The sequence below is a fragment of the Xiphias gladius genome, chromosome 22 (assembly GCF_016859285.1).
Source record: "Xiphias gladius isolate SHS-SW01 ecotype Sanya breed wild chromosome 22, ASM1685928v1, whole genome shotgun sequence".
Classification (NCBI taxonomy): Eukaryota; Metazoa; Chordata; class Actinopteri; order Istiophoriformes; family Xiphiidae; genus Xiphias; species Xiphias gladius.
This window is the reverse complement of record NC_053421.1, coordinates 19,695,342-19,721,818: the sequence shown is the minus strand read 5'-3', so window position 1 is coordinate 19,721,818 and position 26,477 is coordinate 19,695,342. Positions and strand designations below refer to the sequence as shown.

General features: G+C 43.4%; 1 protein-coding gene across 3 annotated transcripts in view; it reads right to left on the bottom strand.

The window, feature by feature from the left end:
* LOC120784088 (nectin-2-like) overlaps positions 1-26,477 on the bottom strand; it is a 76,058-nt gene that overhangs the window by 40,148 nt on the left and 9,433 nt on the right. For all 3 annotated transcript variants that reach the window (XM_040117551.1, XM_040117552.1, XM_040117550.1), the window contains exons 2-6: positions 7,201-7,310; positions 6,095-6,344; positions 4,941-5,234; positions 4,693-4,810; positions 3,861-4,009 (exon numbers count right to left, since the gene is read on the bottom strand). In XM_040117551.1, the coding sequence (XP_039973485.1) occupies positions 3,861-4,009; positions 4,693-4,810; positions 4,941-5,234; positions 6,095-6,344; positions 7,201-7,310 (921 nt within the window). The remainder of the gene's footprint in view (positions 1-3,860; positions 4,010-4,692; positions 4,811-4,940; positions 5,235-6,094; positions 6,345-7,200; positions 7,311-26,477) is intronic.

Below are 26,477 nucleotides of genomic sequence, written 5' to 3'. Positions count from 1 at the left end.
GCCGGGTTGGGCTGCACCTAGAGCATAGCTTAGTAGTAATCTGTGTCAGCATGTTAAGTTATTGAACAGAGCTGTGTGTATGTGTGCTCAAATGTGTGTATGTGTGTGTGTGTGTGTGTGTGTGTATGTGCTAATGAGTGGTGGGCAGGGGGCCAGTTGCAGGCTGGAGGGAGACTTGGCTCCATCAGACCTGTTCTCTGGCTGTTTTTCGCATGGCCGGAGAAACATACTGACAAACACAGACAGACGAAGGCAGACACACTCACACACACACACACACACATACACCCATACCCAGTGGAGGAAAGGGGCCAAGCCCCTTGTCCTTGAACTATCTCCTTAGATGAGTCTTAAAATACGCGAGAATGCACCGAATTGAGAGAAAATCTCTTTTCATTGAACTGAAGATCCCCTCAGACCATGTGGGGGATTCAATCAGGGGCATTTAATATTTTGAGGTTCAGTGGAGCCAGCCCTGTAAGGAACGATGGGGAAGACAACAAGGCAGAAGATGGAGGGAATCTGGGTTAGCCACACAAGAACCGCCCCGGAGAGGAGCCTGGAATGGCGGGATGGATGGAGGGATGGAGACTACTAAACTGGGATTAAGGAAGAGCTACTGGTATTTAAGAGTTAAGCTTAGAGACAGAGGGAGATAGCACGGGCATGAGAAGGAGAGAGAGAGAATGCTGGGGGCAGGAATCTCTTCGCTGAGCAGGGATATCAGCATCAGACTTGTGGAGGCTGAAAGACAACCTGAGAGAGATATGGAGGATGAGGAGAGAGCATATGCTAACTGAGAGGATGAGAGATGCAATGAAAAGAGCAAACTGCAGCGAAAGAGATAGTGAGGGAGAGATAAATCGAAAGAAAGAGAAGGGGAGAGCGGGGTAAGGTACATTTGTGTGTGACTAAGCAGCGGGATCGCAGATGAGAGGAGGACAGGCAAGGAGAAGAGAGGACATCAATCCCTCTCTCTGCCTCCAGGTGCACAGGACAAGACTGAGGGCAGAGGACACTGGCAAACACCCACACAGACACACTAGTGTGTAGACTTATGTGTGTGTGTGTGTGTGTGTGTGTGTGTGTGTGTCATGCAGCTGTGGGGTAGAGGGGAGTGGGGGACCTGCTATGTAGCAGGTGCTGGCCATTTCACGCCTGTCGGCCCCTCTTAGACCTGTTTGTCTACACGCATTCACATTAGCCTCCATCGCACCCCCGTCTGGGCTCATTACACATCTTTTCTTGCTCTGGTTTGACTATTATAGACTCTTTCATTTCACTTAAACCAATACTTAGTCATTCTTTTTCTTCCTGAACACTTCTCTCCATCTTTCTGCTTTCTACAAACCTCCTTCACTCTGAAACTCACTGGTTGCCTCAGTCACCTCTCAACAGCTAGCGAATTTAGTTCCCTTCTTATCCTCCTCCTCCTTCTCTGACGGTGAGTAAGAGAAGAGTGGGAAGGAGGGGGGTGGTGGTCAGCTGTGAGAGAACAAGACCAGATGGAGGAGGGAGATGACAGGACATGGAAACCGTGGGAATTTCCACATGGGAAGCGTACAGAGAGAAAAAGAAAGAGGAGAGTGGAAGAGGAAAAAAAAAAAAGAGGAGAAAGTGGGATGAAGTATGGGAGAGGAACTGAAATCTAGGATAAAAGACAGAGCGAGAAAGGAGCGGATGGTGGAGTGAAGAGCGAAGCAGCCAGGAGCTGAAGCAGCAAAGGGTGACTGATCCGCTCTGAGAGGCTTGGAGACAGACAGACACACACGCTATGCTGAGAGATAGTGGAGGCCAAAAGCGGTGGAGATAGGATGCAGTGGCACAAGATTCCCATGGGAGTTTTAAATGCCATCAGCATCCACTCTCTCCCTCCATCCCTCATGCCTCTGCTCTCTCCCTTCTCTGAGCGTGAGGATGCTGGCACTGATTTATCCTGGTGCACATTCCCTGGCTTTTTAGTCTAAAAGCAGCAGCCTCCATCTTCCTCCCTCTACTCTCTGGATCTTTCTATCTTCCCTGCTTGTTTCTTGTAATACACAGCAGGAGAGGGTGACATCCTTTGTGCTACAGAAGCCAATAACACTACCATGCAGCGGTACAGAGTGGCCCCAGAGGAGTGGTGACGCATACTGTGGCACCATAAGGAGCCAAGGGACTTGAAGAAAGATGGGGGGTGAGAGAGAAAGAAAGAAAAAAATAGTGACATAAGAGACAAGACTGAGCAAGAGGACCAGAAAAAGAGAAAAAAAACGAGGGCATGAAGGAGCTGGGTGGCTCTTAAGATGTACCCACCAGAGAAATGCACTTTTTCCCCATTACAGGCAAGGTTTACCCCTATGTCAGCAGAAAAAAACTTCAGGTTAAGTGCAGGCATGGGGCAGAACAGTGAAAGGGGATGTATTTTGCATGAGGTGAAATGCAGGAGTGAAGCCTGTTTAGGGGCGCAGCTTAATCTATTGAGGAACAGAGGGGAATGGAAGTATGGACTGCTTCCCATCTTAACTGGTACAATTCTGGGTGGGCTTGAGAAGACACCAAAAGCTTTACAGCACAAAGACAGATGTATACACTGGAATACATACATACATATCACAAATACGACCCTGCAAACACACACATACAAACAGCTCAACCCAAGGCAACACTGAAATCAACTTCATTCCAAAGTCAACTGTGCCACTGAGAGTAAAATGTATCACTTTACGGACTGCAGCCTTATCTTCAAGACACCGACTTTAATGAACACTGTTCATTTGCTTTGCTCTAGTCTCTCCTGTCATTACTGATGGTCAAGGGTACTGCTAAAAAGCTACTCAGCTGCTTTTTTGATCATGAATTTAGTGGGGCGAATTGCTCTCTCATATTTTAGAAAAGTTGAAGAAAAACGAAAATTTGAGTGAGAAGGACCATAATTTTTTTTGCAGAACGCTCACAATGTGAACTACCACTAAAAACCTTGTGAAAAACTCCACTTTGTAAATGCCATCTGATGTACAAAAGGGGGACAGACAGACCTTGGGTACTGCTGAGGCTTAGAAACTTTGATAATATAGTTTTATTAAGTGCATGCAAGGAAACAGAAAAGTGACATGCATTCTTAATATGGCACAGAGAAAGAAAGATGAAAAGTTGAAGGGGAGGACCCAGAAGTGCACAAGTGCATGCACATACGCACTCTCTCTCAGGCATTCACAGACATACACACACACCATGGACAGAGCAGCTGGACCCTCTAGCCCTAAATTACACACGACAAGTCCCAAGACCCAAGACAGTCCTCAGCACGGAGAAATGTGTGTGAGTGTGTGGGTGTGTGTGTGTGTGTGTGTGTTCATGTGACATGTGAGGCTGAACAAGGTACATCCCTGGGGAAAGACATAAGAGCATAGTACACCAGGAAATGTGTAGCTTGTGTGATGAAAGTGCACTTGGTTCCAGTTCATCAGTTCAGAGGATATAAATGTTTTCATATAGAAGCCAGGGGACGGTTCAGATGATGAACGAGACCCAAGTGTGTTCACATCTGAAATGTTCGCTGCTTTACTGATGCATTTATAGAGTATGATTTATCTGTGTTTTTGGACATTTGCAACTTGTGCACGTTACACTTAGTCTTGGTTTTTAATGCATTTGTGATGAAAGCAACAATTCGAATGCTATTCATCATATCAGAGAAGTGCAGAGAAAGGACACATTTGTTACTAATAGTTTTTTTTGACCAACACCACACATGTTGTACTCTAAGTGTGTTAAAGTATATTTCTAAATATTATCTGACCTACATCTTGAGAACCATTTATCTATTTACATGTGTGCATGTTTTGTGGTGTGTGCTCTTTTTGTGCCGCTCGACTCACCTCTGACCATGGCTGTGACCTGATCCCTGCTGATCCCTATGCGGTTCTTGACCTCACAGACAAAAGTGGTGTTGACAGCCTCGTCCACCTTCAGTACTTTCAGCTCATTGCCTGTGATCTGCACTGTGTCTGGCATTTCTCCTGACATACTGCAGAGACATGAGTATATATTGCCATGAGAAAGAGGAAAAGGGAGAAGGCAAAAAAGGCAAAAAAAAAAAAAAAAAAAAAAAGAATAGGATCGGGGTTTGTATGAGCACAATGAGAGCATTTGGACAGATGTACATTTACAGAAATGGGCTGTATTGTGCAATGTCATCAAATTCCACTAATCTTGATCAGCAGTGCAAAACCAATCAGTTTCCCCCTTCCTCAAAAGGCAGTCCATTATCACACAGTGGAGTAAAGTACGATGGGGACTGGAGGAAAAATCAAAACTGCTGGATCCAAGCCCAAAATCTCATCTCTCCCATTTTAAAGTTCCAGACTTTAATTTTTTTTTTTTTTCAAAATTTTGTCACTGTTATGTTAATAGCCGATAATAGGGAAAAAAGGGAGAGAGGGACTCATGCTGTGTTTTCCATTATGCGATGGTTAAATCTCAAGTCACAGAGTCCATTATGAGAAATTACATGGCTATCTCCATAATCAGAGCACAGGGCTGTAGTGGCAATAAAAGCACTGATTACAGCTCTGTGAGGACGGTGGACCTAGGAATGAGGGGCAAGGAAGGGAAAATGAGAGAAACAAGAGAGAGAAAGCAAGAGACCTTGGGAAAAACAGAGCAAGAGAAAACAAGCCAATAGAGATCGCGGGATGTGATTATACTCACGTCTTCCACTGGACGGAGATCGGAACAGGGTTTCCAGTACCTTGGCAGGTGAGCACCACATTTGTACGACCCACGTACCAATTATTGTCATAACCCACTATTGTCACCTGAGGGGCGTCTGAGGGAAGGGCAGGAGAAAAAAAATTAGTTGAATTAGTCACTCCATGGTTTGAAATCATGTTGGAGTGTGGACAGCAAAGGAATTAATGAGTGCTAGGTTGTGTGTGTGTGTATGTATGGTGTCTTACATTGAACTGCTAGCTTCAATGGGAAGCTCTCTGGTTTGACCTGGGTCCTGTGCACCACCACGCAGCTGATGTCTTTCCCGTTGTCTGCTGCTGTGGGAACCATGTGGTACTCGCTGGTCACGGTCACGGTGTTGTCGGCACCTGGCTTAGACACTGTTGTTCCATTGCCATTGGCTGTGGTCACCCAGGAGATCTGGGCAGCGGGGCGGCCATCTACAGACTCACAGCGTGCCACAACAACCGGCTTAGTGCCTGCTTCCACTGTTACGATGGAGGCTGAGTTCTGAGGCTTAGCTGATGGATGGATAGACAGATTGATGCAAGGATGGAGGGTGGATGGAGAGAGGAAGGGACACAAAGTGGCAGAGAGAAGATTAAAGGATGTAGAGATACATAAAATGGAAATAAGAAAGATGAGGGAGAAGATAATGTGCACCATTAATGATAAACAATTTGAGACACCAGTCTGGCAAAAGCAAATCCAAAACCTCAATCTCCAAATATCCTCTGTCCCCCACTCTCTACTGTGTCTTTTCTCTCTCCTACGTTGCCTACATTGATAAACAATTATGAGCACCAGTGCAAACACACCCAAACCCTAAATCTTGTTTCAATCTCCCTCCATTTCTTTAATCTATTCCTATCGCCCGCCATTGATAAACTATTTCCCTGACTGATCCACTGCATTTCCATACACAAATTCTAAATCACTATGTGATCTCCGTCAGCCCCTATCGCCTCCACTCTATCTCACTCCTCATACCTCCTCAACTGCCTTCTGTTATACTAGTTTGAGATCAGAGGAGAGCAGGCAGGACAGAAGCTGACAGTAGGCATGACAAGCAGCCAGATCAATATAGAGCCTGAGGGGAGGCAGGGAGGCATGATGCATTTGAGAGAGAAGAGAGTGGAGCAGAGACACTGGTGCTGAGCCAAGGTTAGACCAATGGTTCCATTGCATTAGCAAGAACACAATTGATCTGACAATACCGCTTAAAACAGCAATTAAGCCTAGCTGGACATGCTTTTAACGTGCATACTTCCTTTGGGGGAAGGAGCACCTTAGAGAGACAGGCAGAGAGAGGTAGGCGTATGGTACTTTGCATTTATTCATATTTTATAAAGACAGTATGTAGATTATGTTAGCGACCTACCCAGCATGATCAGATAGGTGATGCCCTGCTCGTTGCCAATTGGGTAGGTAGCATATTCACAGATGTACTTCCCCTCATCGGTCATCCTAACATTGTTAATCTGAATGGAAGGGCTGACCATGTTTGGGGGACTGGGTGAGAAGCTGACCCTGCCCTTCACAGGTGATATGGGATAGTTGGGATCAAAGTTGGGGTGAAACACAGCGATGTTGATCCTTTCTCCATCCTTCGGCTCGTAGATCCACGTGACCTGTGGTGGAGCAGGCACTGGGTCAGTGGGTAGGATGCGTACAGTGACTGAGAAAAACAACAGGCTTCATTTATCATGGCATTGATAACCGACCCCGGAGAGCATTTTGAGACATCCACATTTTTGCTGTAAACACCACAGGGCAGCGTACACAGCATTACAATCATATAAGTGAAACAGGTATGAATATGGATGTTCATTTTTTCAGGAGCCGCACTCTCTCTCAGCTGCTCTTCCTGGAACCAAGTAGAGTTTTGCAATTCCCACTTCATTGAGATGCGACTAAGCATTGTGCATATTACCATATTCAATCCCCTAACGCAAAACAACGCTTAGTATTGTTTGTTTGGAGTAATAAAACACTGAGCCTAAATATGATAAAAACCTATTACTAGCCTCAGGATTATTTCTGTGGGCTATGATTTGTTAGATTAAGGTTTAGTTTGCCAAATAAACAAGGCATATCGATCTGTATTATCATTTTATTTTTATTTTGATTGCAATGAATTGCTCTTATCCACCTGTTTCACACATCTGCAGAATCAGGTCAATGCATATTTGACAAATACTTTATTTTACAGGAAAACAAATATTTGTTTAGTCAAATATTAAATTATATATTCACTTAATGGCCATGTCTGTTCACTTTAGTTGTGAATGCAAGTAGTCCCAAGCAATTTCAATAAATGTTATTGTGTCAAGTCAGCACAATGAACCGCAATTTCAGGACGAGACAGACATTTTTATTAGAATTTCTTACCAAAAAACCCAGTTTAGAGTTGGTATGAGTTTGGGGGTATTAAGAAGTAATCAGAAAAAGAAAAAAACAACTGCATCATGGCTGTGTGTATCTGACCATTGTGAGCTGAATGCCAGTGGCATCAGTGAAGGCACAGCGTAGGTTGACTGTCTGGCCGGGATACGACAACACCTCTGGCTCCACCTTCACTCGCTGACCTGTCGTTCCTAGAAGAAACAAAGAAAGAGAAACATTAATGTCTCTCTTCAAGAGAGAAGAGAAGGAAAGTGAGCAGAGAAATAGTATCGGTACAAAGCCTGGTGATGATAAATGAGGACAGTGTGGAAATGTCTGGTACAACAGAGGACAGCATTAGTGAACCCAGGCAAGTAGGCCAAGAGTCTGGTATCTCTCCATGACTGTACATGTGTGGATGGAGTGGCCGAAAAAAAAGGGATGTATGCTGGGAAAAAAAAAAAAAAAAAAAAGAAGAGGAAAGCCAGTTCTCTTTTGCACATAGGACATAAATCATCGGGATGGGTTATGCTGTTCTATAGCCTGCCATTTGCTGTGCCGACACATTCCTGTGTAACAGCTAAGAGTCAAAATAAATATGCTTTTCTTGGTGTGTTGTGTCAGTGGGTGTGAGAGAAACAGAAAGAGCGAAGGAGCTTTAGAACGAAAATCTGTCCGTGTATGTGTGTGTGTGTAATCCTGGTCTCTGTGAAAATGTAATTACTTGTATGAGTAAGCTCGCATTAGTGTATGTCAGCAAGATGGTACCTGTTTTAAGTAAGAGTGGATTACCTGCGGATACATAACTTCAAATGTCTGCAGCCAGGGCTACATATGTGAATGTGCGCGTTTGCTCACAATGTGTTTACCAGCAGGCTACACACATACAACATTACAAATGAAACACAATTTCCCCTAAAGACAAACAATTACTTGTAGTACAAGTTCCACCAGTTTGTGCAGCCAAAGCTGTTGTGTGGAAACTAATATGATCTGGAGGGCTGATGGAACACACATACATATCCAGACACATGAAACCCATCGGCTAGGAGATAAGAAGAAAGGTCAGTGCTGTCTCTCTCTTTTGACGAGCAATAAACACTACAACTTCAACTTCTCAGGGGAGATCTGAGGTATCAATACAGAGGAAGAGAAGAGGGAGGAATGAGCCAAAGACTGAATGGGAAAATGGAGGAAAACAAGCCTTTCCTAGAATAACACTAGTTCTCCCAGGACCAGCCCAATTTACAACCACAAAACAACCCCCTTGTAGCCGCAGAGGAACCTCTGGACAACCACTACACAGCCCGTGGGAGCAGCAGAGATTCTCATAGGGCTGGAAAGAAGAACAGCTCGCTCTTTTTTCTCTCTTTGACACACATACATGAGCATATCTATCAAAGGCATGTGCACTCATATGTTCATACACATGTGTCTCATGACAGTTTGATTGTCAAGCTCCTGGCTTGTTATTTTTCAAATGTCTAGGGTATTTAGTGAAGATCAAGTCAATCCACCTGAACTAGTCTGGCTAACTACAAATTAGCTTTGGGAATGGGAGCTGTATTCAGGGTCTAGCAGAGTAAGAAAAAAGGGCATAAAGGTTACTAAAACCCAGATGAATTGTCTTGATTGGGGTGTATGGACAGAGTCAGCTTGACATGTCAGAGGTCATTACACAATGTGACATTGAAGAAAATAACTCTGCTTCAGGTTTCACTTTTGTGCACATGTGCAAATTCACACACAAACACATGCACAGCTGTTGTGCCTGTGAATAACGTGGGGGCACATGCAATAACAGGAGAGCCAACACAGGTCAGCTCCTGCCAGAGCTCAGATGAGAGGTAGGCTGGCCTTAAGAGGCCTTATACAGCCCCAAGGAAATGAATATTACACACAAGACATACAAAGACTCACACGCCCTCATCCTCCACTCATAGTCCCAGAACCCCAGCACGGTAGACTCCGAGACTCTGTGTCATTAGAACGGCAGACAGAGAAGAAAAAGTCAGCACGTATGTGTGTGTGCACATACATGGACACAACAGACTTTTGGGAATGCTGAGGCAAGGCGGCATTTGAAATAGTATTTGTCAGTATAAATATTTAGAGAGCATTGGTCACATAAAACAGAAGAGAGTAAAACGGGAGGCGGAGAGATACAGGAACTGAGGGAATTAGAGATAAAAGACAGTTCAAGGGTAAGAGTGAGAAGAAAGGAGGAGCGACACAGGGAGAAAGTGGCAGAGAAAAAGAGGGTTGGAGGGGAGGAGAGTGAGAACAGAAGCCCTGTGTCACCGCTGCTCTACTTTACAGTGGTTCTGCTGCCTGCAGGTGACTAACATGAAACACCACCGAACCAAACGCACATGAAACAACAAATGGATGCACACACAAGGTGCCCTCTTCAACATCCTCAAGTAGTCAGACGTCACTTTCCTAAGTACTGTCACCTATCATTATGTCTTCAACACCCACATGATGTGCACGCGCACGCGCACACACACACACACACACACACACACACAAAACCATATTATGCTGATGGCACTGCGACAGCCCTGCCATATTAACACAGTCCTCTCTGATCCCCTGCGTGGTCATGCTGACATTTCCATATTTCCTACCATTCATCTGTAAAGAGGAAAATGAATCAGGAAGGAAGGAGGAGAGGAAGTGTGCTAGAAGGATGGAAGGAGGAGACGAGAACCAGCCTGGGAATGCCAAATTGATGGAGGTTGAGAGCAGAGGAGGGGGTGAAGTGTAAGGAAAGTGGGGAAGAAAGGGTGTGAAGAGAACGCTGTGCCAGGAATAGAGAATGAAAGAGGGAGTGATAAGAGAAAGTGGTGAGAGAAGAGGAGAGAAGAGGAGAGACGAGGAGGATCTCGAAGGGGAGACAGTGTGAGCTATAAACAAGGTTAATAGAGGCCAGGTGAGGGAAAAAGAGAGAGACATTTAGAATAGGGAAATAAGACAGAGAGGAAGTAGGTGGCAAAAAAAAAAAAAAACCAAGAGAGATGTGATGCGAGAAACTAAAAATGGAGAGGGGTGGGGGGCTGGTATAGGTAGAGAGAAACAGAGCGAGGAGAGGCAGATGACAGGGAGAAGAGCGGGAGGTTTGGAGCACCGAGAGGCAGGGTAGACTCAACACCTGACCTTGTGAGAAACACTGTGGCTTGGAATAGAGAGAGAGAGAAAGAGAGAGAAAAAAAGCACAGTGAAACAGCGTGAATGAGCCAGAGGAAGCAAGAGAGTGAGTCAAAAAAATACTCAAAATCCTAATTTTCTCTGCAGCCCATTTGAGCCAGCCGTGGCTTATAAGACGAACATACGCTTATCAGCCTGTGTCTGCCTTCCTCGCTGCCCGACTCCAACGCTTAATGGCATTCATGTCCTCTGCCTGATCCCCACTATAGTGGAGAAAAGCACAACGTCAGGGGGACAGGGAGTGCAGGCCATCACCTAAAAAATCTAATGGCCTTCAGAGCTCACTGACTCTGCCATTTCATCAAGCTAGAGGCTATGCTCTGTCAGGTGGGCTAGAATGACGATTCCTCATTCCCCATGTTCTAGAAGATTGCTTCGCAGCAGTTCATTGTGTATGTGTGTGTGTATCTGAGTGGGCGAAAGAGAGAAAATATGTGGGTGTGTTTTCCTTTGGCCTTTGTAGCGTGCTGCTGTCTCAATAAGCATTCTGCACTTTCATTATTCTTCCAGGTCTGTGTGAATTTCTCCATTTCCATTATCGTCTGGTTGTTTTTATTGTTGTGCCCACCCTCTCCACTCCTGAAGAATAATGGCTTTGATATAAGCGGTATGAAGTGCGGGATGGGACATCACCGTTTCGACTGATGTAATCTGTCTCTTTTCTTCCTCAAACTAAATATTTTTCTTACAGGGGCATTAGAATGATTCCCAGCCTACCTTTCAAACTTGATAACTAGACATGCTGAGTTCTGGACCCGAGGGCAGAATTTGCGATGTAATAAAATGAGTTCTTCCTGATACTGGAAGAAGTGAAAGTCTGTATGTAACCACCACTGCAGTCTTGGAGGCCTAAAGATTGCTTGCCAGTGACCAAAATAATGTAATGTACAGTATCAAGCAGCAAATCATAAGTTCACCACTTGCATTTACAAACGGCTGAAATCCTCTTTGGGTTGATGCACAGGCAGAAATGATCTTATTATAACTAAGTGTCCATTAAAGACTTGTTTAGGTCAGGTGTTTTCAAAGGCTGGTCTTATGTCACGTATGTATGAAATCCCTCAAAAAACTTTTCAGTTGTTCATATGGAGAGCTTGTCATCTTGCAGCCTGCACAGCAGGGTGTGTTTTGGACTGCAAGGTGCCATGAGCGTCCAAGTTATTACACATTTATACGTCCTTGGATGTTCTACTATGTCATGTTTCTTTTTCCATTTTTTCCGGTTATATTCTCAGCACAACAGTGTCTGCATGTTTGTGCACTGGCCTTGGATACAAGTGGTTTCTAAATGAAAGCCCTGACAAATACCAGCTTTGTGAGGCTCCCGATGTGCAATTTTGTTTTTTTGAGGCATTGGCACAGAGGTGCCAATTCAATTCAACAATTATTACTGGAGTTGTTTTTTTGTGCAGTGCAGCTTGTACGGACTGGGGAAGTGACACATTTTGTATTGTTTTGGTACTCCAGCAAATGGAGTTGAAATGAAACAATAACTGAGATTAAAGTGCTGACTTTCAGCTGTAAGGGTGTTTGAGGGCATTTGTTTCCATACGCCTCACCTCGGGTGTGGGAATCATACACCTTTTTATAAAGTCCTCCAGTCTCTGAACAGTGAAGAGGACAATGACAGGGCTACAATTCCTGTACTGTTCAACTAATATGGATATTAACACTCTACAATTAAAGCTGAAAATCAGGAATTTGCTCTGATAATAATTTTAAATCCATTGTGCTAGTATACAGAGCCAACATAACAAAAAATGTGAATATCCAAATCTTTCATAACTAACCTGTTTATCCCTCTTGGAGAGCAACAGTTTGTTCTTTCTCCCTAAATCTTAATACTGTTCCCTTTATCACTTTAGATACTGTGATATTGCATTTTTTTGTGACTGATGCACCTGTGATTTGGGTTCCGACTGTTCATTTTCTTTGGTAATCTGTTGGCCCTTTTGTGTAGCTTTGAAAACTCATAAGCAGTGACGGTAAAATGTGTATTAAAGCAGACGTACTATCTGACATTCTTTTCAAAATGATCTGCGTGTGTAGCTGCCTTTACAAGTGTGATTTCTGTGCGATGTTTCCATTATTGTGTCTAAACCAAAATGGTGACACGGTTGTGGCTGCGTGTCATGTCCAAACTGCTGCTGGTCTGTACTAATAGCCGTTATCAGCTGGAGTCTGGAACAGCACCAACCTGAGCCTGCTGTTTGCTGCTGCTAACCGACACTGTTGCAGCACTGTTTCCTCTGACCTTCATACACACACACACACTCTCCTACAATGAACGTGCATACGCTGCGCATACACACACACATTTAGATGTGGATACTTTGGTATGCAGGGAGCGGAGTGGGAATGCAGCTTAGCTTTGACAGGCAAGGCAGTTTGACAAGCCAAGAATAAAACTAGGAAATGAAGACTTGAGATGTGTCTCGTCTTCTCGTTGACCTTTCTAGTGGGTTCCCTATAAGGGGCCAATCAATAGCACATGGGAAAGCTACATTTAGAGGCAGTCACTGTGCATTACGGACTTCTCCGATGACATTCTAATATAATATATATCCATTCATGCTGTAGGCTTTACTAGCGGCAGCAATTCAGTCAAAAGCACCTAGGTTTAATAAAGACGCCTTCAAGGATATCGCATGAGATCTACACTCAAAAAAAAAAAAAAAAAAATCAACACAGATGTTCAATTGACTGAGAAATGTAACAAAGAAAAACAGTGGCTGATGTTACAGCAAGGTTGCATGCAGGAGACAGGAGGTAAAAAAAACAACTCCTGATGCAACAGGAGCAGAGGAAAAAAGGTGCGAGAAGGAGGGAGTGCTACATTTCACTTTGTTCACAGTGACATGATGAAATATATGATAACCAACTCTGAACACAGTGTGGAAAGAGAAGGTGAATCAGACACACAGGCAGAAATGAAGAAGGAAGGCAGAAACGCATGAAATGTACCAGAAGGGGATTGAAGGAGAAAAAGGGGTTTGGAGGGAGGGACACAGGGAGACATGAACAGGCTTCAAAGTGAAAAGGAGAAATGAACAGCTGGAGGAGAAATCTGCACAGTGAGGTGTATGTGTTTAGTGAATGTGCGTGTGTGGGTGTGTATACGCATGCATCTGTATGCTGATGCATATTTCTATTTAGTTGCCTGTTTATAACAAACATGCCCTAGGACTCCAGTGAATATCATTTGCAAAAATAAGCATTTGCCAATTCAATTAAGCGTATCATCTTAATGAAAAAAAAATCCAACAGGGAAGTTTAAAAAACCCTTCAAAAAAAAAAAAAAAAGTCATACTTTCGAAAATGTGTACACTTCAGCTCAAAATGTGACAACCTCCTGCATCCAAACCTTGGTCATGACATTAATACTAGTCTATACACTATACATGAGTTCAAGAGTAAGAAGAAACTAGCAGAAAACCTCATAATGGGATCGCCCAGCCGTTTAACTTCAAGGGCCTTGACATGAAATTGTATTACACAATAGCTATGCAGAGCTATGCATAGATCTCTCTGTGGACCTCTCTCACTCTCTCATCCTCTATCTTCCATTCTCAGTTATGTACACACCACAAACAGAATATTTCAAGTCTAGCAAGCTCTGCTGGTCAAACAGGTCTGAAAAAGGTTTGGTTTGTGTTTGTTTGAGTGGAATTGGAAAAATGGGAGTGATCCATCAGATATACATGGTGCTTTCTTTTGTTTTACTGCAGCCAATCGCACCTCACGACAGGATGAACCTTACAACCAAACAACATATACAGCATGCTTAACCATTTAGCATCTGCCAAACTAAGGGAAAACCATGCATAAGAAATAAAAATTACTTGCAAAGTAGTCAAAATGGTGTGTGTGTGTGTGTGTGTGTGTGTGTGTGTGTGTGGGGTCATGGTGAGACAAAACATATTTCCACACTCACAACAGCTAGGTAAAGCATAACCACATTTAGACAGGCAGTCACAGAGACACACAAGAACACACACACAGGGTGAAGAAGCACTCTTCTCCACTGGTTGAATAATTCATCCCTGGGTAAGAACGAAAGCAGTGTGCTCTCCTCCTCCTCCTCTCATCTCTTCATTATTGATAGACACCAACATCTACACTGTACCTGAACCGGGAGAGGGAGAGGAAAGAGAGCGAATGGGAAGGAGAGAAATGGTCAAAGAGAAAAGCAAGCAATAAAAAAATGACTCTGGGACGTGAAGAAATACAGCAACTGTATAAAGTAGAGTCGTATAAAGCATAAAACACAAAAAGAAAATGACCAAGGCCATAAGGCACAAGTGCGATTTTATGGTATGGCATGTTAGGGTCAGTAAAGTCTCGCTTTTAACAGGCAGTTTACTGTGGACAGAGAGGAAACAGCTCTCCTGAGCCAAACAAATAACTGCTGCCTCTATACTGCCTTGCTACTGCTATTGCTCCAACCCACTGAATAGGTGACTGAATAACTTACTGGCTGTATGGCTGACAGACACCCAGCTCCCCTGCGGCTCCTGGCTCTGCTTTGTCTGCTCGGGCGCTGCACATCATTCTACCTCCACAGGTCTTGCCTTCTCTCGGCATCGCTCACTTTTTTTTCCCCCCCCTTTGTGACATAGCCCTGTCCTGTCTTTTCATTTTGGAATAAATCCTTTTCATCCCCCTAGCTCATTCGGCTCTTCCTTGACTACGCTTTTTTTTTTTTACTCTGCTAGTTCTTTTTCTGTCTGACTTCTTGATTCTAGCCCTATGTGCCATCACTCCTCATGGTAATTGTACTGGGCATGTTATTTTAGCCCTGCTTGTAATATTTGGTTTTACTGCTGGGTGACCATAGTGACAAATCTGCAGTCGGCTGCAAGCATAAAATGTAAATCTGAGGCTTTGGGAAAACATTTTCCAGACAGGTTTAGGGTCAGTGTCTTGGAAATATCTTGATGTATTCCCACTTATGTATGCTGAGGTCTTACACCTCTTTACCAGTTCTAGCAGCAAGCCTTCCCAAAAAATTCTTCAGACATCACTCTCTGAATGACTTTGGAAGTGTGTGTGTGTGTATGCACAACCACAGTCTGGCAGCATATCACTTCAGAAATAGCCATGAATTAAAGGATCAAGCTAAGTCAGAAGTGCACAGCTGGAGAAAAGTGCCAGGTACTTCTGCAAATGTCCAAGGCAGGCTGCTGCGTATGTGTGTGTGTGTCTCTCTCTCTACATCCGTCACTTTGTTAGCATACATCTCGGTATGTCAGTTGTTAACATAATGTGATTATGCGTCCTATTTTCGCCTCCCTAACAACACTTGGATGTGAGAGTCTACCGAGGTGTCAGAGAGGATATTTCAGGCTAGGTGTGATTCTTTCCCAGAATTAAAAACTGAGCCGCCTGTTAAAGTGAGAGGAATTCCATGACAACCCCGCCCCCGGATCCGAACACAGCTGTGTTTCCAGGTTTTGCTCACTAATGTTCACCTTTACTTCACCCCGGGGGGCCGTCATTCCCCAGCGGCTCTTCTCACAGTGTCACTCAGCTCGCTACAAACAAGCCCACTGGTCAACAACATTTTCAACACGCAGCTTATTCATAGTTGAGGGGGTGAGAGACCAATCCAATTTATACTGCACATTAAAGGATTAAAATGGTTGGATATGAGGGAGACCGCTATTAACACAGTCAGTCTGTCAAGAGGATCACACAGCATGTTACCAAATCAATGCCAGCCATATGGAAGACAGAAGGTCAGTCAATACAAGCAAACAAACAAGGAGGAGCGTACCAATATTATGATAAACTGATGACTGTGCCCGTCACAACATACAGCAACAACCAGCTGGATTGAATTACTGCTGGCAAGTCTGTGTAGGAGCACGGATAAAAAATCTGCAGGGAAAGATTTGGGAGGACAGGCGAGTTACTTTCCAAAAAGCAACACTCGCATTAAAAAAAAAAAAAAAAAATAGTACTACTAACACATATTATTATAACACTGCAGTGTATTGGTCAAAAGTCAGAGATCTGGATTAATGATTAGGCCACCAGCATTTTGAAAATACAATGAGGACATGCCTTTTTCCATAAAGGCAAATGAGTGCTACAATGGGGGGGGAGATGGGTACAATTAGTAAGCATCAGACAGGTAGCATGCGGCCAAACAGAACAATAAGATAGGGAGGAAGTGAATAGATAACTGAAGCAATTAAAAGCACAAAGAGACCATGCTTTGTATATCAGAACAGTTGCATTGTATGTGTCAGAGTTTTCTTCCTGCAGGTCTGCAGTGAGCTGTAAGGGTGGAGGTGCACGGCCCATTGTCTTCCCGCATCAAATAGAGGCAGGTAAAATGAAACTCCGCACTTCAACACATACCTGCTATCAGTTCTGTCATAAAGGACCAGGGGAAAGGTGATACTGAGGAGGGAGGGGATGAAACAGAGGCAGAAAGTAAAAGAGAATGAAGGTGAGGATTGTAGTTTCTATAGGGTACAATCGAACACAAGAGTAAAGTGCAGGGATGTATGAGGATGTATTAGTGCTAAGGGTTGTTCTCTGGCCCTTCCTCCATTCTTCCCTTTGTACTGACTGTTAAGATCAACTTTGATTATTCTCTGAAGGACAGTCACTATGACAACTTGCCTTGGGAACATGGTGTATTGTTTTGAGGCTGACCGATGGACGGATGAATAAACAACTAATAGACAGACAGACATACAGCTGAAGGAGACCGATCAAAAGGGGAAGGATGCATAATCAATCTGTTAAATAAAATAAAATGAAATACACTAAAAAGATGTGACTGGCTGGCTGCATGACCATAGTCAAGGTAAAGTAATAAAAGAACACATTTCTGAGGACATCTGGACCTATACAGTACAACACCAAACTTTATCTCTAAAAAGGCCACTGTGCATTAAAGCTCACGTAAACTTAACTACTGAAAAAAAAAACAAAAAAAAAAAACAAAAAAAAAAGATACGACATCAGATGAGACAGATAAAAGCTTTTCAATATATAAGTAAAACTACATATATATAAGTGAAATTACAGAAAAATATTCTAAGAAGCAGGTAAAGCATAAAAACTCTCACTTTAAGAGACTCTCTTATAATTTGCTGGTCACACAGGAACCCAAGTGCCTGTCTTTCATTCCAATAAACTTCAAAAAATGGGTGAACAATACTGTACAGACAGTTTCTCTCCTTTAGTAATAAGCTATGAAACCTGCAGATAAAAGGAGAAGGTCAAAAGACTCCAAAACAAAGTGACAATAGCTGTGCTGATTCATTTTCAATGAAGATACTCTTTTCTGTCAACATTTAACCATTACTGTGATCATATCCCACCTTAATTGATTGTCAAACACTTCACTGGACTACTCCGTTGAAAAATTGCACTAAAATCTGTTCTTTAGCTCTGGATAGATTAGTAGGGCTAAAACAGTCAATCAACAGAAAATAATCGTCAACTATTTTGATGACTTATTAATTATTTAGGTTATTTGTCAAGCAGAAATGCCAAACATTTGCTGGTTCTAGCTTCTAAAATGTGAGGTTTCGCTGAATTTTCTGGTTTATATCATTATAAATATATCAGTGTTTTGGTTATTCTGGCAGAAAATTCAATTTTGAAGACATCACCTTTGGGCTTTGGGCTATTTTCACGTTTGAAATAAATAATGAACAGTTTAAACAATAATGAAAATAATGGTTCCAACCCTATAGATTGTAACAACAGCAAAAAAAAAAAAAAAAGAACAATCATTGTTCTGTTCTATACCCTGAAGGTGAGAAAAAAATGCAGTACTTATTGAAAACAAAATAAATAAATACATCACGTCATCCTCAGATGTCAGTATACATGATGAAAAGTAAAGGAGGTCAACTGGTCCAACGCAATTCAAAAGAAAACTCTACTGTCTATCAGTCATAAAAAATAAATACAACTCATATATGAAACAATGATGTTAATAAATGAGGTTATTTAAAATCAAAAACCAATCTCTCTCTTTAAAGATACAGCTGCTTATTAAAAGCAGGAGAAAACGCAATCAGCTCTAGAATACTGCAATCAGTAACCTTGCATGGGATATTGGCTTCTCTAGTTGTATGTATTGTGGATAAACTGCTTGCTGTTCTAAACACCTTTACCTGTCTGAAAAGGAAAACAGTAGTGGATCAAGTTTCCCCTCAATATCAGTCTGAACCTTGGTTTTAGCCTGTAATGGCTCGGCAGTCACAATGATTCTACAATTGATCTGACTCTTAGAGGACTGAAGCCACTTCTCAGAGATCATAAGGAGGAGCACAACACACACACACACACACACACACACACACACACACACACACACACACACACACACACACACGCTGCTGGAGCTGTCCCCTGTCAGATTGTCATTTCATTGGGTTGGAGCAACCTTTGTTTACCATCTACCCCCTTAAGGCAGAATGACAGATAGAGGATTGGGAAGTGAGGGAATAGATAGATGGGGCTATGAACAGACAGAGATGGCCCTGCCATGCTCTAGTAGCCCGCTTCAAGGACAGACGGGCCCTTCAATACCAGAGCCTCTGTGTAATTAGACGGCGCTCTTTCACGCATCAAAGAATTGCTCTTATTTGTGTCATATTAAATGCAGCATGGATATCCCCTACTGTGCTTTGCCATTGAGACCAAATGCAAAAGGGGAGGAAAGGGGGATTTGTACAAATTTAATTACATTCATAATTCGCCCATCTTTAGCTGTAATCACTCGGGGTTAGGTAAAGTATATCCACTTCTCGGCTAGCCACCCACGCCCTGTGTTGCATTTGTAAGCAGTCTAGCGTCTGGTTATCCAGGGGAATTTCACTGACAGACTGAACCTCTCTAAGTGAAAGTAAACGTAGTTCCTGGTATGCATTGGTGAAATATTAACAGCTGTACTCTTTCTACTGAAGTGCTGCATACTTTGGTTTGAAGTACTGTAGCTCACGTGTTTGCGTGTGTGTGTGTGTGTGTGTGTGTGTGGCTGTCTGCTGGCGTATGATACTGTGTCTCTGAGGCCACCTGCAGTGTCTCCAAAAGGCAGGGGAAAATCTGCCAATGTGTACATCTTTGTGTGTCTTCCTGTGTGTGTTTGGTGCACCTCACAGCCAAATTGCGGGACAGGCAGGCAGCCTGCTTGACAGATAGGGAGAGGAGTGAAACAGATCAAACACAAGCCAACTAATCACAGACGCTGGCTAATTAGTGCAGTCCTCAAAGGGGAACCAGGAATGAGTGATGATTCCCCCTTATGAATTTCCCTATGACGCTGTGCTTTATGCCACCATGAATACTCACTGGTCACAGAGCAGGGAGACCAGAAAGGGTAAAGTGCAAAAGAGTCACCACTGATCTGGCCTTGTTGTAATCTTATCTGAGAGTGCAGGGGCAAAGTGACGCTCAATATCTCTTGTCAGTGTTTCAATCATGTGCACAGGACACACACAAACACCGTCACTGTCACAACCTCACACACACTCACAGCAAAGTTTTATCTCAACATCCTCAAATTAGACTGCACGTAACGTTTCCCATTAAAGGATTTCTGGAGCGATTAAATCGCGAGTGCAGTGATATTCCAGCCTTCAGTGTTGAGCACAGGTTGCCGTTCCTGTATGCGTGCCCTGAGTGCTGATTAGCAGGCAGATCTGCCACACTGATCCCAGATTTCCACAAGATCAGAGGCTGAGCTGTGAGCATAGCGGCGGCAATGGCTGCGGCAACCAATTACAGATGTGACACGCGCAGGCACACGCACACTTATGCACACATTCACACTGGCGCCCTACCACACAGACGCAACCACACGCCTGCCCAGAAACAGATTTCTCCAGGCTGAAGTCATCAAAGTAACGTGAACCCACCCCTCCTCCTCCAACTCCTCTCCCTCTTCTCTTCTAATCTCAGATGAGAGGGCACCTGTCAGAGGATGCTCAGTTTACCAGCCAAGCCTCACAGAGATGGAAGCAGAGAGACAAGAGAGAGAGCAAATGAACACAGAGAGAGCCAATAAAGATTCTAATAAGTCTATCTAAAAGAGGTGAAGGGCACTGATGGGAGCTAGCCTAAATAAAACCCACTTCATCATTCTTCCCATTCTGTCTAAGTCCCGCTTCGTTTCTATACATCTTAACATCAAGCTAAACATAGATATTCTAATTCAAGCTCTGGGTCTGGCTTCGAACAACATTGTGTGACTGGGAGGATAAACAACAGCATAAACACATACTTGCATTGACAAACACACAATCATTCACATTTCTGTAATTTCACTAGATTTATGGAGGAACAATAACTTCTCCCTGTCCTCTGAAAAACTGCTATCAATGGCCAGAATTTGTCACACATGATTATAGTGTGACAGTTGGCATTCATGTGGCAGGCAAATACTCAGAGATTCGAGACTTATTGTTTTGACAAAAATCTTAATATGCTTTGAACATTAACAGCTGCATCAGAGAGGCTGGAAAGTGAAACAAATTGGTGAGACTGGTCAGAGAAGACAAAAGATCTGAAAATAAAATGAAACACCAATTTACAGTTGAGCAACGGCGTAGCAGGGAACAAAAAGATGTAGATAAATAAGAACATAAGAGACATTGGCAGGGAGGCAGCGAGAGATATGAAGGGGGGGCTGCAGAGCAGAGCAACAGCTGCTGAGCATCACATCTGCTCCAAGTGGAGTCATCAGCAAACAGACAGACTGGAACCGACCCACTGAGGCAAGCCCCAGGGAGAGCGTGGGATGGACAGAGGAAGAGTGGGAGGGGGTGTAAGGCGAGGCAATGAGAGGATGAGATGAGAAGGATACAATTAAACAGATGAAGGGTGGAAAAAGATGAATCTGGAGTTTGCAGTACACAGAAGCACAGAGAGCTTCTGCTACCTGTTAATGTTTCCCCAAATGGAGGTGATGCAGTAGGGTGGGGCAGGGTGGTAGATGGCTTTGCAAGGAACAGGAAACTCAAATCACTTCTTGTCCTTTTCCTTCTATCTCCTTTACCCGCCCCCTTCTCACCCCGTCTCTGACATCCTTCCTCCATCTCTCTCCCCTTCTTTTGCCTTCTCTCTCTTCAGTGAGACTGACAGAACAAGAGAAGCCTGTGAGAGTAAAGATGAAAGGCCTGTGAGGGAGGTGTGTGTGTGTGTGTGTGTGTGTGTGTTGAGGGTGTGTGAGAGATGAATGAATGACCCCTCTTATCCCTCATCCCCCAGTGGGGCCGTTGTGCCCTAACACAATAGCAAAAAAAAAAAAAAAATACATACAATACTACAGGGGCAGCGTGAAGGTCACACTGTGGCATGCGTGTCTGGCGTCTATGTGTACGTCACATGCTTCTTCTTACTCACACCATGTTCCCACGGTAGAAAATGAGACGCATCAAACATCGTTCTAACAAGCCTGCCTCAGCATGAGTATCATCTTATGCCCAGCTTCATGTCCTGTTCACCTTCGGCCTGTGGAGAGGCACCCTGAGGAGAGGTAGGGACCCTGAGAAGTACACATTGTTCATTCATGATAGCAGCCACTGGCAGCGGGGGCAACCCCGTAGCAGAGTAAGCGATGTCATTTGGCAGCAAATGAAGGGGAAAGAGCAAGGCAGTTTATGCTAGCGTCTACCCGAGGTCTCACAGCTAGCTCTAACATTAGTTAGCCTAGGCACAGGACAAAGCTCAGTTTGTGTTCACGTCTCTGCATGGCGGAATAAACATAGCTGCTGCTTCACAGTTTTCTTTAGCTCGCCGTCTCATTTCCTCTTATCTCCCGCTCCTCCGCTGTCACCCCCGCAGCCTAAAAGAACAATCTACTGACGCAGCATGCCCTACCAAAATATTTACTCACTCAGTATTGGCTGAAAACAAAGGCCATTCTCTTACTCTCTCTGATGTCTAAAATTCAAACAAACCCTGCACCCACATGCACATTCTTACTGCACCTGCTCTGGATCACGCTTTCCTCTCTCGACTCCGTGCACTCCCGCACACACTAATTTACTGTGGGGATTCCTCCCCTCCTAAACCTTCCATCTGCTTCGTGCCTTTGACTGATCTCGAAGTTTGTGAGGAAAAACAAGTATAGCGGCAACAGTAGCCACTCCACCTTGCCAGCAGCAGGAAGTCTGTATCTGCTGTTGACATCCTCACACATACCCCTCTGATTCAATACCCCTGACAATGTCTTAACACCATTTCCTGTGCAGCTTGTGCCCTTCTTTCTTTTTTTTCCCCTCTCTGCTCCTCTCCTTCTCCTATCTCCACCTGTCAACTTACATTCTCTCATCCTTAATCTTTTTCTCATTGCATTCCTTCTACCAACCAATTTTTGAGGTAGCTTTTCTAACTAATCCAACATTTCCTGTTTTTAGCAAGCAAGCCCAAATATAAGTTCATTAACAATCAAGTGCTGAAATCAGTTACAATGTTGCAAAGCTCTGGCTTTTCCTGGCTCCTCATTCATTAGCATATGTTTGAAAACCAAGTCTAAATGAAATGATCAGAGATGATGAACTACAAACAAAGACCCAGAATTATTTCTATGATGTAGCTGCCTGTCATGCTTGTTTTCAATGTGTTGCACTTGTGATTTTTTAACTACGCACTCAAAATAGATGCAAATGAACAGAGAGTCAGAAAAAGCCTGTGCGCCCAGAGTAATGACACATCCCCGGGGTGCCTAGGGTTTTCGGGTGATTGTTCAAGAACTCCTATGGGGGCGTGCATGCTAATAAGTAATAATGTTCTATCAAAGAGAAATGTTGCATCGAGTCTTGTAGCTCTACATTGTCTGTGACTACTTTCCAGCCTTCCCATCCTCCTCTCTGATAGGGGATGTGGTTCCATGGGCTGCACCTGTGTCTCATTACCGCCACTGATGGTTCAGTAACAGGCTTCTCTTTCCTCTCACCATTGCGCTCTCATTCTTTTCTTCCCTTTAGCTACTGCCAACATACATTTACCTCTAACAGCATGGCCTGCACTCGCCTCTTCCTCTTGCTCATCACACTGCATGCCATTCACATGATCTCTGCCGCCCCTTTTCTAGTGTTGCTCCTGCCATTACAGACTCAGCGCAAACGGGATTTGTCAACTGTTAGGTGATCTAATGATTTTGTGCTAGACCGACCAATGCCTCCAATTTATCACAGAGTCCTCCGAGCAGCCGTTCATTTGAACAGGACATCTCCACTTTTTATAACATTTGTTCCTGTCAATATTGGATTGGATACCCCTGGTACCTGCGTTTATGCAACTCCCCTACTTTCATCATGAAAACAATTGTATTTCTGGGGCTGCAATTAACAACTGATTCAATTACATCAATTCAATGTCAATTGACTCATTGTTCAGAATACAAAACTTTAAAAAAAAGTGTGAAAAATGACAATTTTCTTAGCCTAAAGAAAGGTCCTCAGATTTCTTGTCGTGTAGCAACAGTCCAAAATGCCAAGACATTCAACTGACTATCACATAAGACACAGAAAAGCAACAAATCATCTCAAATGAGAAGCTGGAAATAGAAAAATGTTTGGCACTTGTGCTCGAAATCAACTAATCATTTCAGCTCTAGATATTTCTGACACATACCGTATATACTGATATAGCACAGGTATTGTACAGCTTAGTGCTGCTCTTGTTACTTCCCTAGTGTGGCTACAGCAAAAATAAAAACATTTGATGCCACTGCTTTCCTAAAGATTACAAAAAGCATCTAGTGTTTATTGGCTCAAATAGAGATGGGAAAAAATGTAGACGCAAAGTCAAACATAACTTAAGTTAAAGTTCACTTCTTTTGACAATTTATCACCTCAGCCAGAGCACTGCTGTAATATTTCAAGATGTTTGTTCTGTAGCATCTCAGGCTACAGACTCGCTGTGCTGACCTGTACTCGGTGTTAAAATATATAGCACAGTAGGCAGCTGCATTGCTGGACTCCAACTCTACTCTCTTCACTTTTACTGACTCATATAGAGGAAAAGTACACCCAGGCAAATGTATTTTAAAGCGAAATGGCAAGCTTTTTTAACAATCTTGCAGTATATAATTGTTTCCCCATTTCAGATTTTTTACATTCTGTGCTGTCATCAAAGTTTCCTAAGAAACATTCATTTTCCATCAACAGTTCTTAGGATTAAAAAGTCCCTAATCCTATATTTAAAATCAACGGATTTACATACAATACATAAGACAATAATAACAAGTGATGTATACCATGTACATTTAGCAGGAATCCTATCAAAATGGCATATTTAAAACAGTGTCGCTTTAGAACTTCCATCAAAATCTAGCCCAATATTGAACTATGCATTAAATATGTAATCAGACTGCACTAACTATGATATCATAGCCAGTATCTAATTCTTTTAAGGCCAATTAACCCCAATGTCAGCATTTAATGACCAAGTAAAAGTGCATTCATTATACTTGACAAAAGGAATGCAATACGATGCAGATTATACGAGTCTTAAAACCAACTACTGGGGGGGAAGAAAAAAAAAAAAAAAAAAAGACAGTCGATTAGCCTTGATGGCTTCCGAGATAACTTTCTCCACAGTGTGATGGCTTCCCAAGATGAGCGGAGGGGATTGAGTGGCTATAAGCATTAGAAGCTCCCTCTTACGCTGTGCATATCAATTCGTCTAATGCAGCTAAGATCAGCTCGTCACACATTGTCACTGCTTAATTATGTCATCTACAAGGGACATATGGTGTGGCAGTGTCTATGTTGATGAAGAGGTTGTATGTTCTGAAATGTCAATATACATCTAAAGAATTGTTTCCTTTTAGCTTGTTAGGACTTTTTAGGGATACCTAAAGGATACCAAAAAGAACACCAGAGTTGAGAAGAATGAGCATTCCAAGGTGAGTTTCTTAATATTGCTGGCAAGTCTTCAACAGGAGGACCTTTCTACAATCACAAACCAGCCAATTCTTTAAGTAGCGTCCTGACTGACAGGAGCGTCCATCAAATGCCCAGATCCCCTCACCCATGGCCTCTTGCCATCCATCAATCCATCTTAAAAGCCCTACTGCTATCTCTCTTTATGTACATAAACAACAGAAAGAAAAGAGGAGGAGCAAAGAGCAGGGGGAGGAGGGAGAGCAAATCAAAGTAGGCCACAAAAACCTGAGACAAGCAGGACAAGCTAGGTTCAGAGAGGAAAAAAAGAGAGATCTAGGGGGGGGCTGAGGTGATGAGGAGAGAGACAGGAAAAAGAGAGTCATCTGGAAGGAATGAGGAGGAGCGATAAATTGGACAAGAGGAAGGGAACTGACTGGCACAGGGATGACAGCCAAATGAGCGGACACACGCGAGGGAGTCATGTAAAAGAATGCGGGGAAGAAGGACAAAGAAGAAAAACATCTATGGAGGACATCAATAATCTGTGCCAAATAAAGCAATTCTGTGCCAAATATAAAGAACGAATGGAGAGGGAGACAGTGGAGGAAAGAAGGTGAGAAAAAGAGGTAAATGAACAAGGGAAAGTTGGAATATGGAGCCTGAAGGACTTCTATTTAAAACCAGAACAATTGAGACCACTTGCATTAGTTTACACAAGCAGAGGAACGACACAAACATCCTCTTCCTCACCCCCCCCTCCCAAATCTTCCTGAGGCTGTATCTATTTAAATGTGTATTTAAACGGCAAGTGCTACTGCTCTAATCAAGGCTGGCATCACAGCATATTCCCTCTCTTCATCTTCTCTACCTTTCCCCCCAGCATGCTGCCTTCTTCTGTCGCTCAGACCCTGCACACACTCAACACACACACTCATGCATGCACCCTGCATGAGTGTGCTGTGCCAGAGATAAATTCATGAATCACTGGTGCACAAATCAGCCGCGAGGTTGTTGCAAAAAGAGGCAAGTGGGAAGAGAGGGAAAGGACAGACGTAAATGGTTAAAGTGTTTCTTTTAAAAGCTTTTTAAAAAGGAGGAGGATTCAGGAGATGGCTCCCAGCAACCTGAGGGAGAGAGCACACCCATAGGGCCTCAGTGACAAGTAATAGTCAGCAGAGAAGATACTCTGTCCTGCTCTTTCTGTGCTTTCTGTCTCCTCTCTCATCCCCTCCCCTCCCTCCTAGCTTTTCCTAAAGAGGCCAAGATAGAAAGCCAAAACAGCAAGCAGCCAAGTAACAAGCA